Here is a 13,467-nt window from a genome sequence, read left to right on the forward strand (position 1 = left end):
AGAAGCTCAGTCGCACACCGTTACCTAGTATTTCCACCACACAGGTGCTACGTAAGCAAATACCTCACGAACATAGACAATAGTAAAACACAGTACAAGAATTGTGAAGGGACAATGAAGTTCGAGTATTTTATTTTGTGTTTACTACGATTTCCTTCCCTGTGAGTTTATATATCTTAATTTTCAACAAACAGCTCACAAAACTCCTGAAAAGGTAATGGTCACTTCTGGAGGACAGCCAGGTGCTAGCCCCAGCACCCCAGCTCTAACCCCTGCAAAGCCACCCATTGTGATCAATGACAATCCCCCCTGAGAGTGAGGGAGACACTGGTGAAGGAGGAACACCTATCTTTCAACTTAGTCCAGCGGTTCCCAAACAGGGATGACTCCCCTCTGCTCCCCTCAGGGAACAAATGTCTGGAGACATTTTTGGGTGACCCAAAGCAGGGGGAGACAGTGGTGCTCTCGGAACCTAGTGGCTCAAATGCACGCAAGCTGCTACTCGGTCTTCAATGCACAGGACAGAACCCCACAACCAAACGGCAACAGTGCCAAGGGGGAGAAATGCTAACGTAGCAAAAAGCAATCCTTTGTATCCAATACATATTCTCAGTTATGTGTAAATCAGTGTGAAGTAGGTCGCAACTAAAGAATTCAATGAATGAACAAAATAAGCATAGCATCTCACCACACACTTGTTACTTTTTGGAAAGAAGTCAACATATAATTGCATTAAACTGAAAATTGGAAACTAACATTTGAGCTATGTTTTAAGATTCCAATCCCCACAACTGCTGGCTGTGATTTCAGGAAAAACTTAATGTGATTCTTGACCTTTGAGAATCCTTTAAATTAGACCTGGGCCCTATGTAGATTTTGTTAAGGAGGAAAAATGCACAGCTGGCTGTTCAAGCCAGGGCCCTGGACAACTGGATTTCAGGAGGCATTCTGACCAAGACATCGAGTCTGGGAACAGGCTGGTTTCCAACAGAGGGCACAGGGCGTGGACCCTCTGCGAGTGTGCCTGGCCCGCCGCAGAGGGCTGATTTTGCACATTCTGTCCTAATTCTGTATTTTGTTCTATCACATAGGTAACCTGAAATCAGCTCTAGTGGGGATATTTACCCCGTGAGAACCAGAGGACGTTACAAATCAGAGCTCCAAAGAGCCTGTTGTTAAACATTTACAAGCAGACCACTGGGCCAACCTGGAAAACACTGCCCTGCCTCCTGTATGGGAATGTTTCAATGTGAATCAATATAAATTTCCAAGGCACATAAACAAACAGACCTCTTACCTCCGAGGAAACAAAGTGCTGAGGAACTTCTAAAACCATACCCCAAAAGTTCAACTTACTCTAGAATTAAAAAGTTATCCAATCTGTGATATGCCTCTGATCTTAACAAGCGTCACTATTTTGATTACAATGGTAAATTTATGGGGGAAAGCATTTGAGTCTCCTTTTAAGGAAAAGCAATGCTGACCAGCCACAAAGAAGTGGGTGCACCTAATGTCTGAAAACACAATTGACCTCAGGTAAGTTGTCCTTTGTTGCCTCAATTAGTATATGCAGTTCTCCTTCCGATTGCATAATTACTTCAGATGCCCAGCAAACTTTGCAATGCAGTTTAATCTGTGTTTAAACAGAGCCTTGTGACCCAAAGGGGTGTTTTGAACTTGAATAATGGATACCTAGATTTCCAGCAGTAAACTGACCCCAGCATCACACAAAGCGTACTCTCACTCTGCTCTGCTAGTTGGTCACAGATAACACTGCCGAGCAGAGGAGTCTTTCTGTGAAAGCTGTCCCCAGAGACCCACTGTTTCCACTTAGCCTGTTATAACTGAGCACCTAAAACATGGGAGATGGCGAATGAGGGCAGTTTTCTCCCTAAGCTAGGACTTCACTGATGGCGGCTGCCTCCTCTCCTGCAGGTTCCAACAAAGGGAAGTGGCAGGCATGACAAATCTGGGCTGTGACACCAGCTGAGGTGCCAGGTGACCAGAGTCTCACACCAGCCAGGCTGGAGTCCAGCTCCCAGGCGTCTGTTCTCCCAGGGTTTAGGAAAGCACGCTTAGGCAGGAGGCCTTAGCTTCTCCTCCTGAAAGTAAGTGGTTCTCTGTCTATTATGCATCTATCTTAAAGGAAACTCCATAAATGCTGTAAAGTACTCTGAAAATCCCCTGAGACCTTCAGGACAGTTCATGATTTTAGAGAACCAGGAGTTTTACAAAAATCTTTTCTTAAAGTGTGTGTGTGTGTGGGGGGAATTAAATTCTAATGTGGATAATTATATTATAGAATGCATTGTAAGAGAAACAATAAAGAAGACCAGGGCAACCCCAAGAAAGAGCTTTAAATACACAGTGAAAAGTAATTTTTAAATATGTTCTATCATTTACATCTGGCTCCCTCTGGTGGTCCTGGAAAAAGTCCTATTTCTCGGGAGCTCATCCCATTTGGAACTTTATATAGACTTCCTCTCCTCACTCAGGAGGAGATAATTCCAACAGTTAATGAATACATTATTGTCTTTATGCAATTGTATAAAGGTGAAGAAATTATATTCAGGTATTTTGCATTATTAACTCTTTAATTTTCCAGATTTTCTGAAACTCTGCTGGGATGATCAAAGCTAGTTCTTCCTCTAAAAGTCATTATTGACATCTGAGATGACAGTTGGAAATGACGCAAAGTACTAATATTGACTTATTGCCAATGGATTGGGTTCGGATAAGAACCACCTAGCCACCGATATCCAACACCTACTGCTTTCCCATTTGCCCTAATGCAGCTCAGGACGGGCCAGAAGGATCCATTCTCAGAAAATGCGAAATTCACAAACGCTGCTTGTGAGCGGCCAAAGTAAAATCACACATTGCAAAAGGATCAGATTTGTGTTGATGACAAATCCTGGTACAAGATACGGAGATTGCTTATGATGTCACAATATGCTAATTACTGCAATTCTTGAAGTGCTTCAACTTTGATCCTAAGACGGTGGGTACTGAGCAAAAACAAAACGAGCCCCTTCTGATTGCTGCTGATTGTCAAGGATAGAGAGAAACTTCAGTTTAAAAGCAGGAGGGGGAGGGGAAAGGAGTGAGGGGTGGAGATGACCATAATTGCTGTGATGCATACATTCATACAGTCTCTGGATTCCTCTTTTTTTTTTTTTTAATATATTCCCTTGCCGTTTCCCTAGTGTTTGTGGTAACAAGGTTGGCGAGCCTTTGCTGTTTTACAAGGGAACACAGTGTTAGTGCAGGGGAAAGGTGCTGACTCCTAAGGTGAGAAAGAAGCAACTTAAAAACACTGACGTTCGCAGCACCTCATAAACCAGCGGTTAGGGCTCACCAGCTGCTACGCTGCAAGGATTAGAACCCGGCTCGCGGACTTACCGCCAAGCTGCTCCGCGGGACCCGGAGGACGCCAGACACTGGAGCTCCCTGGCGAGGCCGCTGCTGGTCCCAGGGCGCACGCAGGTGCCTGATGGAAAACAGCGGGGACACCTCGGTGAGGAGGCGGACTGCGCGAGGGGAGCCGCGGGGGACCCTGTCCCCACTGACTGGGATTCACCTGCACACCCACCTGCGCCAGAAGCAACAGCCAGAGCGCCGCGCAGCGGGGGCCCCGCGTGGCCCGCCGCCCGCGCAGCGTCCCCGTGGGGAGACCGCACGTCCGCATCCGGAGTAGCTCCGAGAGGTGCCGGGGCCGCGGGATGGTCCACAGCTGGGCGGCGTGCAAGTGGGCACCCAGGACCCGATGCCGCCCGCGCGAAGGACGCTTGCCCGCCGTGACTCCGCCAGCCGCGCCGGGGTTATTACTGCGGCTCTGCGCCGCGCGGGGGGCGGAGCACCCGCCCGCACCGTGGGAGAACCGGGAGAGGGGCGGGAGGGGCGAAGAGGATGGAGTTGGAGAGGAGGGCAGGAGGGGAGAGATGAGGGGGAGGGAAGCGTCAGGAGGAAGAGGGCGGCGAGGTGGGGCTCGCGGGCAGAAGGGACCGGGAGGAGCTGGACGCTCGGCCACCAGCAGTTGGAGCCTAGCGGCGCGCCGGGTGGGCGCGCGGCTGGAGAGGGGTCTGCGGCGCGGAGCAACGCGCAGGTTGCTCCCCCTTAGCGCCACGCCTACCCCGCCCGTCGCCCTGCGGACCCGCTGTCCGGCTCAGGTGTTGGCTGCTCGCGCCCTGCGGCACCTGAGCCCCACCCCCAGGTGCGCAGCCAAAGGCGCCCACACCTGCCGCCGGCCTCAGAGCTCCTGGACGCCGGTGTGACCCTCTGGGGTCGCCCTCCTGCCCAGTGGGAAGATCAAGTGCGGAACTAGGGCGACCAGCCCGCCCGGGGAACATTGGATCTGAGAGTATATGCGAATGTGCATCCTCTGGGGCTTGTGAGGCGATGGGTGACCTGAGGGTGGAGGAAGCTGTCTTCCTCGTCGTCTGCCCGTGAATGTAGGGGCGTTCCTGGCCTCGGGGTCTAGGCTGCCCTCCACTCGCCTTGCCTCGAGTGCCTGTGCAGCCAGGGCCCCGCGTGGCCCGCTCGCTGCCTGCGCAGCACCCCAGTGGGGAGAACTCAGCTTCATCGGAGGTCCGCGGGATGGTCCACAGCTGGGCGGCTTGCAAGTGGGCACCCAGGGGCTGCTGGGGGCCTGGGCGAAGCCGCTAGATCTGGGGGGCTGGGCTACTGTCCCAGCCTCACCTGGGGCCCAGGGAGAAGCCATCGGCCAGGCGACAAGCCAGGCCCAGGTTCTTTATCTCTCCACAGCTTGTGCGTCTGTACACACGCACGTGTGTGCATTTGAATGTGAGTGCAGGTGTGCGTGCACTTGGGTGTGCGTGTGTGCGTCAGTGCACGCTGATATGTGCAAGCGTGTGTACGTGCTTGTGTGTGAGTGTGTGTTCCAGTGCCGGAGTGCACGCACGTGTTAGTGCCTGTGACCACTCTGCTCCACTGGTTGCTCTTCACCTCTCTGACCACTTACCTCCTGCAGGTGTCTGGTCTGATCCCCGGCTTCGCTGTTCCCAGTGTCCCCGGATTCAGGTTAGCCAAGCTTTGTGTGCTTGCGCGTTTTGGAGAGGAGGCTGGAGAAGAAAGTGGTGGGAGTGGCCTCTGGCTTCCTTTGCCCAGCAGCCCAGCCTGGAGGTGCCTCTCGCCTGTGGCAGCCCTGGGCCAGACATCCTGGGCACTGATGCCTGTACAGAGGCTGATCTCTGCGCTCTCTGTCTCTCTCTCTGTCTCTTCACACACACACAAACATATTCTTTCTCCAGAGAACCAGCCCTGTGATTAGAGGATAGACAACATTGGAATCTTGGAATCAAAATGTGGCACTTATAAGCTTTATTTCCTGCCAGCCTCTTTTCCGCCCCATGCTCCTGTGGCTGCTGATTTGATGTTTCTAAATAGACAATCTCTGCCTGGATGAGGAGGGCCAGTGGTGCACTGTTGAAGGAGTTTGCTTAGGGGGTCGCGTGATCAGAGTTGGGGGATGGGTTGTAGACGCGAGGCTAGAGAGGGAGAAACAAATATGGGCTAATACGTCAGAAAACAAGTGAGAAACAATAGTGGCCTTGATGAACACGTGAGAGGTTGTTGAAAAATGGACGGATGATAAGTTCATTTAAGAGAAAGGTAGAAGTTGGAAACTAGGTGATGCTCACAAATGAAAACGATTTAAGGGTGATCATTATATTATAGATAAGTACTTTAATGACTAGAACAGACGATAGTGACTGAGGGCAGAGTTGAGATTAGATGGGCTAGTAAAATTTCCAAATGAAATTTCTGAAACACAACACTAGTTGTCTGGCTTCCATTTTTCTAAGATAAGAAAACAGTGGTAAATGCATTCTCTCAAAATTAAGAATGCTTTCAACATTGAATGTCTTTAACCTAATGAAAAGCTTATTATGTTGGTCTGATTGTTTTCATTCACCACTAACCACTTCGAGTCTATAAACAGCTAGCAAAGTGAGTTTATGATGAGCAGAAAGCATTGAGCAGGGCTAGGCATAGTGGTGTGACTCAACAGAGGCTGTGGGGTTCAGAGAGTATCTGGGACATGAGAAAAGAGGATAGAATGAATTCCACATGGAAAAAATCAGCATTGATCAAGGCTTTAGGGGTGTTCCGTGCTTCCCAATGGTTTCCCAGAGCCTGCTTCCTCTGAAGGAATCCCCTTGGTTACATCCTGGAATCTTCCCTCCAGTCTCTTCCTGATGTAGAAACAATTAAAACCGCATTCCTGCCTTGACCGTGTTTGTGAGAAAATGCCATGTGTGCCAGATGCATGTATTCTGAGGCCTCCAGGCTACTCCCTATCTGAGCGCCTCTCACCTCCAGTCCAAGCTCATGCCTTCCTGGGCAGATTCTGTGTGACCATGGAAAAGGTCCCCCAAAGCCACAGCCACGCCCTAACATCAAAGTAGCAAGGAGCCTGAAGCTTGGCACCTCTGGTCCTGCTCTAGCAGCAGTCACTTGGCTCTGGTGAAAAACATGGATGGCCCAACAAAAGCAGCTGGGTAGCCTAACGGCCCCCAAATAGTACCAAACAATGAAATACAAATCTTAAAGCCCACCGCAAACCCTCTCCACGTGTCATATTGCTCCCACAAATTATATATATATATATATATATATATATATATATATATATATATATATATATATAGTCAAGGGGTCCTGGACATTAACTTTACTCCCCCTCCAAACATTAGGCCTTCTAGTCCACACACTAGCACAGGGACATGTCCTCTGGGGTCTGGCAGCTCCCAAGAAGGAAGAAGAAGGGTCGGAGTTACGGTGCTCCAATTTTCCTTCCAAGTGCTCAGGTCACATAAGCCACCCTTCTCAGGAAGCATCGAGTGGCAGAGGAAGTGGGGAGGGCCAGGAGTGCTGTACTTCCTAGAGCTTCCTTCAAGGTGGAAGGACACAGCAGGACGGGGGACAGAACATTTCCCTTTAACAGATGTGGGATGGAAAGTCCAGGCCTTATTTCAAGGGATTTCTTGTTGCATAACATGCCCTATTTATGGGATGTGTCAGTGTACCAGCAGGACAGTGAAACCAAGCATGCTGTAAGGCTGTTACTCACCCTGCAACTGGGAATTTGTTCCCAGTACATTTTAGGAAAAATGGTAACAGGATGAGTCCTTGAGGGGGCATGAGCAAGGAGGAGGTCAGCATCCAGAAGACTGCTTTACAAACAGTAGGTAGTGATGGACCAGTTTTTTCCTTTCCAAATTGTAGCAGAACCATTTTAATAAAGTAAGAATGAATTACTAGCAGAGCAAAATGAAGTAGACATATAATAGCCAATCCTCATTTGTAAATGTAATTGATGTTAGTGATCGTAAATGACTGTGGGATTGCTTTGAAAGCCTCTTGATGCCACTCACAATCTCTGCAGTTTCCTCATCACAGAGCGGTAGACATCAGTCCACTACTCTTGTCTGGTCTGGAAAGCAGCACAATAGGAGTAGAGTCCAAGTACGTAGTCTACCCAGGAAGGGATTCCAGGGTCTGCCAGTGGACCCGGTGTCCATCATCTCTGTGACTTGGTGTCCATCATCTCTGACCTGTGTCCATCATCTCTGTGACCTGGTGCCCATCATCTCTGTGACCCAGTGTCCATCATCTCTGTGACCCAGTGTCCATCATCTCTGTGACCCAGTGTCCATCATCTCTGTGACCCAGTGTCCATTATTTTTGTGACCTGGTGTCTGTCATCTCTGTGATGGGCCTGAGCACAGCCACCATTCAATACACAGGGTGGTACCTGCAGCAGACATCTCACCACCCCCATCAGTCTTCTTTCTCTTTTTTCCCATTTATAAAAATCAGTTTTGGTCTTTTCCATTGCTCTTCCCTACAATTTTTTTCCAATTCCCTTTTTCCATTTTACCAACATAGTGAATCCATCAGTGAATTCCTAAATGGATCCATCAGTGAATTCCTAAATGACAGCCCTGACAGGATCTTGGGTAGAGATGCTACCTCAGTCTCTCTCCAGCTGACCTGCTCTCTATGGGCCTTAGTTTTCTTATTTGTGCAACAAGAATGACAGCAGTGGCTTGCAGACATGTTAGGGTCACATGCAATCATCTAAACACATAGCAGGAAAGAGCTCAACCCTGCACCGTCTCCTCAGCTCCTTGCCACCACAGGCGTGGAGGCTAATGTGGAGCCAAGTGTCCCAAGGAAGAGGGTGGAAGAGTTGGACTCAAGTCAGACTGTCATTGGGGAGGGGCACCAAGTAGTGCACACGTGACAATACATTTCGGTTCCTGCACATGGCAAAGTCAACTTGAAATGAAACGTCCAAACCACAGCGTTTTCTATCCCAACATGTCACTGTGCTGATCTGGCCTTCGTTTCCTGAGGAGAATCATGGGCAGCTTTGGTTTCATTATTTTCATGGCAGCCTGTTACGTTCTTTAGACCAGGTCCTCATGGCACTGTCATGTTTCTTACACTTGTGCCTTTCCAGGATGTGTCTGGCTGTGCACTTATCATTAATTCTGCCTGAAACATCATCAGCATATAGGTTTTTTTCAGCTTTGGAAAGATCTAGATACTTATATGCTTATTACTTGGGAGATATGATATTAACTAAGTAGTGTTTAGCATCAAAATAAACAGAGTTTAGATAACTTCCGACATATCAAATGACAGGGCTGGCCCAGTGGCTCAGGCGGTTGGAGCTCCGTGCTCGTAACTCTGAAGGTTGCTGATTCGATTCCCACATGGGCCAATGTGCCCATGTGCTCTCAATCACAAGGTTGCCAGTTCGATTCCTTGACTCCCGCAAGGGATGGTGGGCAGCGCCCCCTGCAACCAACAATGGCAACTGGACCTGGAGCTGAGCTGTGCCCTCCACAACTAAGACTGAAAGGACAACAACTTGACTTGGAAAAAAAAAAAAGTAAAAAAAGTGACAAAGATGATTATTGGGAAAGAAAATATAGATGCATATGTGTGTGTAAGTAAATGAGGTTAATCAAAATGGTGTGTTTCATACTTTACATAATATTTTCAAGGAACTGAAAAAGAAGAAAGGGCAGAAAAGCAAAGTGAAATTCTAGTAAAATTATATCCTACAGATGAGGGAGTTGACATATACAATTTATTTGTAACTTTGAATGAATATCAGAGAATTAAGCTAAAATCCTACTCCTGAAAAGTTGAAAGTGCAATAGTTTAGTGGTTACCAGCGGGTAAGGGGGAAAGGGGGTGGTAGATGAGGGTAAAGGGGATCAAATATATGGTGATGGAAGGAGAACTGACTCTGGGTGGTTACCACACAATGTGATTTATAGAAGATGTAATACAGAATTGTATACCTGAAATCTATGTAACTTTACTAACAATTGTCACCCCAATAAACATTAACTTAAAAAAAAAAGTTGAAACTAAATACTGGTGGTGAAAGTAAGGCTGTATGCAAAGAGAAACATAAAAATATTTTCAATATAAAGAAAAAAAATGGAGACTAGCAACAGAAAAATGAAAATCGCAAGATATAGGTGTGATAATAGAAGCTGTAAAAAAAATTTGTACTAATAGATTATACAATAGGTCAAATTTGTTTACTACAAAACTAAATCTTAGATTTTGTTATAGAAGTAAAATTCAATCATATACTCTCAAAAGTATCTATACTACAAAGGAAAATTGGCAGATTAAATTAGCCAATTAATATTCAATTAAAATATGTTCCAGGGAAATGTAATAAATTGGAGAATGCCAGGATATGACCCTGGGCACATGTCTGAACCTCCAGGAGACTACATTTTCCCATCCGTGTAAAGGATATAATAGAAATAGAACCTCCTCCAGAAGGTTAATGGAATAAGTTAATATTTATAAAGAATTTAGAACAATGCCCCTGGAAGGTAGAAATTGCTATGTAAGTTTAATAAAACTTGAATTTCAATGAAATTTAATGTACTTAAATGAAAAATAATACATATTACTTTGAAAAAAATAAAAACACATGGAAAAGATAGTTGGCGGTTTGAGACCAGTACAGACCAAATTAAATATGAGGATCATTTCCTTTGTTCTAAAGTTTTGCTTCCAAATCCAGTTGATCTACATGGGAAATAGTTCCAGTGATTCTTCCAGAATAAAGATTGCAATTCTTTTGTTTTTAATTAAAGTTTATTGGGGTGACAATTGTTAGTAAAGTTACATAAATTTCAGGTGTGCAATTCTGTGTTGAGCAGACCAAGAACTGCACAGCAAATCTGTTGTGACGAATGCAATTCAGTTTTTCCCGTCTCGCCTCTCGTGCGTAAGTACCTTGAAAAACTGGATAAATTGCCCACCAGACTCATACAAATGATCGGAGAAGAGAACCAGTTTTCCTCTTTGCAGAAGTATCTGGAAAAAGTCTGGATGATTTCCAGAGACAAAGAATCTCATCTACAATGTTGCAAACACAATAGTGTCTGCTGTTCTTCATGCCCTGGGACAGATTCAAAGGGAAAACCACGCCAGGTACAGCTAATTACCCTGACTCCGTTATCAAGCAATTTGAGTTCAGCTGTCTCGTTCCATCTTCACGAGATGGAAAAATCCAAGCTCCCAAATTACAAAATTCCAGATCAGTACCACATGATACTGTTTCATAGACTAAGACCAGTGTGTTTATCATCACATGATTAATGTTTCTTTTATGGACACAGTCAATTGTGGGTCTGTAAAATCATTAGGATACAAAGGTTTCCACTGATTCTTGATAACTGAGCATACATTTCTTTTAGGAAATTTGAATTCTCAATTTTCACTTCGTAATAATTCCAGTAAAAGCTGCTCACTCTCTAGCTTTCTCTACCGTTCCCTCAAAAGAACTGATGAGTTTAGCTGGTGTTTCTGAAATGTCTTTAACCCAAATTTAGTTTGATAAGTGTACAAATCTGATAGCATCCTTTGACACAATTTGGAATTTGAAGATAAACTAAATACATAAGTAACTTAGATAAATTAAATCAATGAAAATGTAGATGATGTTCTTCAAAGTCTCTGTCTCCAACACTGCGCAAGGCAGGCTTAGCAGGCACGGACGTTCTGATTGTGAAGCACTGATTTAGACACTGAAAAGTCACTTTGTAGGAAATCGCACTGTTGATGAGACAGACCTGGACAGTGCCACCTCATTTTCTCCTGTCCTTTCATGTGGTAAGCTTAGGTCACAAACTTTCTCAGAACAGATAATCACATCCTATCTGCTTACCAGGCTTTATTCTCTTTCTCTCTCTTTCTCCACCTGGAATTACATCATATATTTGTTGGGTGCCCTGTTTATTGCCTTCATTTTCCCTGGAATGTCTTTCTCATGGCTTTATCTCTCCCACTCAGGGAGCCCAGCATGTGGTAGAGGTCAATCCCTGTGGAGTTGCCTGGATGACGGAAGAGGTCTACATTCAAGTTTGTCTCATCTTTTATGACAGTCAGAAAAACCCAGGATTCTCACAATCCTGAGCAGTAATAGGAAAGTTGATATTGTCCACTCCATCCTGAAAACCTCCAAACTCAGCCTTAGTGAGAGGTGGAAGGTATGGGTGGTTAGCACGCATTCTAGCATGCAAATGGTTGGAAGAATGACATCATTTTTCTGCCCAGAGACAGAGCAGCTGGTATGGAAGACGTTGTCCTCCTAGGTGGAACGCTTATTAACTGTGGACATTTAATCTCTGTGCCCTGTCTCTCGTCCACGCCCCCAGAAGTCAGCACGGAAGAAAGAAGAATTTGAGGCTTTGTATTTTAGAACACAAAGCAGGTTTAAGCCTTTTGATTTAATATCTGCCTACATATTTTAAATTATTTAGGCTTCTACTTGTTCATGCTTTGGGGAAGTGCCTGACTAGAAGGGAGGAAGAATTGATCAGATTCCAGGAAAGGATCTAAACCAGGGGGCCTGGGGTGGGTGCTAGACCTCAGTGGGCACCTACCTGGCAGTGGGACACCAGCGCTCAGAGCTGGGCCACGTGAACAACAGATCCGTGCAGAGCAGTGTGGCAAAGCCAAGAGGATAATTTGCTTGAGGGCGGGGTGGTGGCACAGGCAGACATAGTAGCAGGTGCTAAGAGCAAAGCCCCATCATAGGATCAGAGCAGAGGGCAGATTTAACAATGAGAGCCTGGGTGCCTGGCGGAGATGACAGCTATGAAGGGACAGACGAGTGTCTGCCCTTTGAGATGCTGTGCCATTTTACAGACGTGAGAAATGGGCTGCTCCCACACTTACTCAGCTACTTCTCCTTCTGCGCCCACTTTCCCTCCTGGGCTCCATGTGTAGCTTTTGATCCAAGTGCCAACCTACTTGGGGCGCAGAGACCTACACTAACCTGAAAATCAAGGGCCTTTCAAGGTGAGAAGCAATAAGCGTTAATTTGAGATCAATAAGAATATCTACCTGGGACACACAGATTCAGGCAGAAGCCCCAATGGTGTTCCATTAAGAGACAAAGGCAAAGGGTGTTTATGAGATGGGAACAATTACATCAACAGAAGGAAGGCATTTCTATGGTACAGATAACATAGTGAAGCTAATTCTAAGTAATACTTTTACTTTTCAGTCCTGAGTCATCAGTCCAGTAGTCATATATCTGCTTTCTTGTTACCTTTGCAATCAGTTCTTTGGGACACAGTGTTGCTTTAGGCCCAGTCCTAAGGTTCTTTTGCTCTGTTTTAACCTTCCACAGGTTTAAGTCCTGCAAGGCCGTTCTTCTGGGATGTCAGCTCTGACTTCATTCTAAAGTGGCTTGTGTATGGTTTGTTTGACACCTACAATAAAGTAGGCTTTCAGTTCCATAATGCCATCTCCCTCCCTAGATTTAGCCACACATGTGGCAGCAAATCAAGGAGGACACAATGGCACGGATGCAGTCAGCAAGAATTCCTCTTAGCGCATCATGTTTGTAAGGGTCTGGAGGCTGACTTGATAGCACTTCCCCAGCCAGTTCATGTTTACCTGGTTTCTTAGGAGCCCAAGAAAAGTAGGCGTTCTTAGGCTTCTCTGCACATTCTGGACATGGCTCTAAAAGGAACAAAATGTGTGTGTGTGTGTGTGTGTGTGTGTGTGGTGTGTGTGAGAGAGCGAGAGAGCAAGAGAGAGAGAGAGAGAGAGGAACTGGGTTAAGAGAAAGGCAGCAGAAAGGCAGGAGATGGTCTTTACTGGGGAGGAACCTACCAGGCCAAGCTAAATAATGGCAACTTGTAGGTTGCTGCTGAGTGAAGTCAAAGGAAGAAAGCCCTAAGTGGCTTGGGTCTCACCAGGACCTGTCAATGCCCACCAGTCCCTGAACACATGGCCACTCTCCAGAAAACAACAAGCTTCTGACCCTCATATGACTCCAGGCTCAGTTCTAAGTCATTTGTTTTAACTCAGTTGTCTCAGCCTGTTCTGGTCTGGGACGTGGTCTTCAGATGCAGCATCTCCTGGCCTCTGCAGCACAGGGCTTGG

The 13,467-nt window shown here is 46.3% G+C and overlaps 1 protein-coding gene across 2 annotated transcripts in view; it reads right to left on the reverse strand.

Annotated features, from left to right (window-relative positions):
* ADAMTS16 (ADAM metallopeptidase with thrombospondin type 1 motif 16) overlaps window positions 1-5,801 on the reverse strand; it is a 133,198-nt gene extending 127,397 nt beyond the window's left edge. The window contains exons 1-2 of one of the 2 annotated variants that reach the window (XM_019743385.2): window positions 3,593-4,164; window positions 3,403-3,490 (exon numbers count right to left, since the gene is read on the reverse strand). In XM_019743385.2, the coding sequence (XP_019598944.2) occupies window positions 3,403-3,490; window positions 3,593-3,688 (184 nt within the window). In that variant the 5' untranslated portion in view covers window positions 3,689-4,164. Of the gene's footprint in view, window positions 1-3,402; window positions 3,491-3,592 lie in introns of both variants that reach the window. The other variant, XM_019743386.2, reaches the window with a different exon arrangement.
* Window positions 5,802-13,467: the final 7,666 nt, after the last annotated feature.

This window comes from Rhinolophus sinicus, linkage group LG03 (assembly GCF_036562045.2).
Source record: "Rhinolophus sinicus isolate RSC01 linkage group LG03, ASM3656204v1, whole genome shotgun sequence".
In the NCBI taxonomy this organism is placed as follows: domain Eukaryota; kingdom Metazoa; phylum Chordata; class Mammalia; order Chiroptera; family Rhinolophidae; genus Rhinolophus; species Rhinolophus sinicus.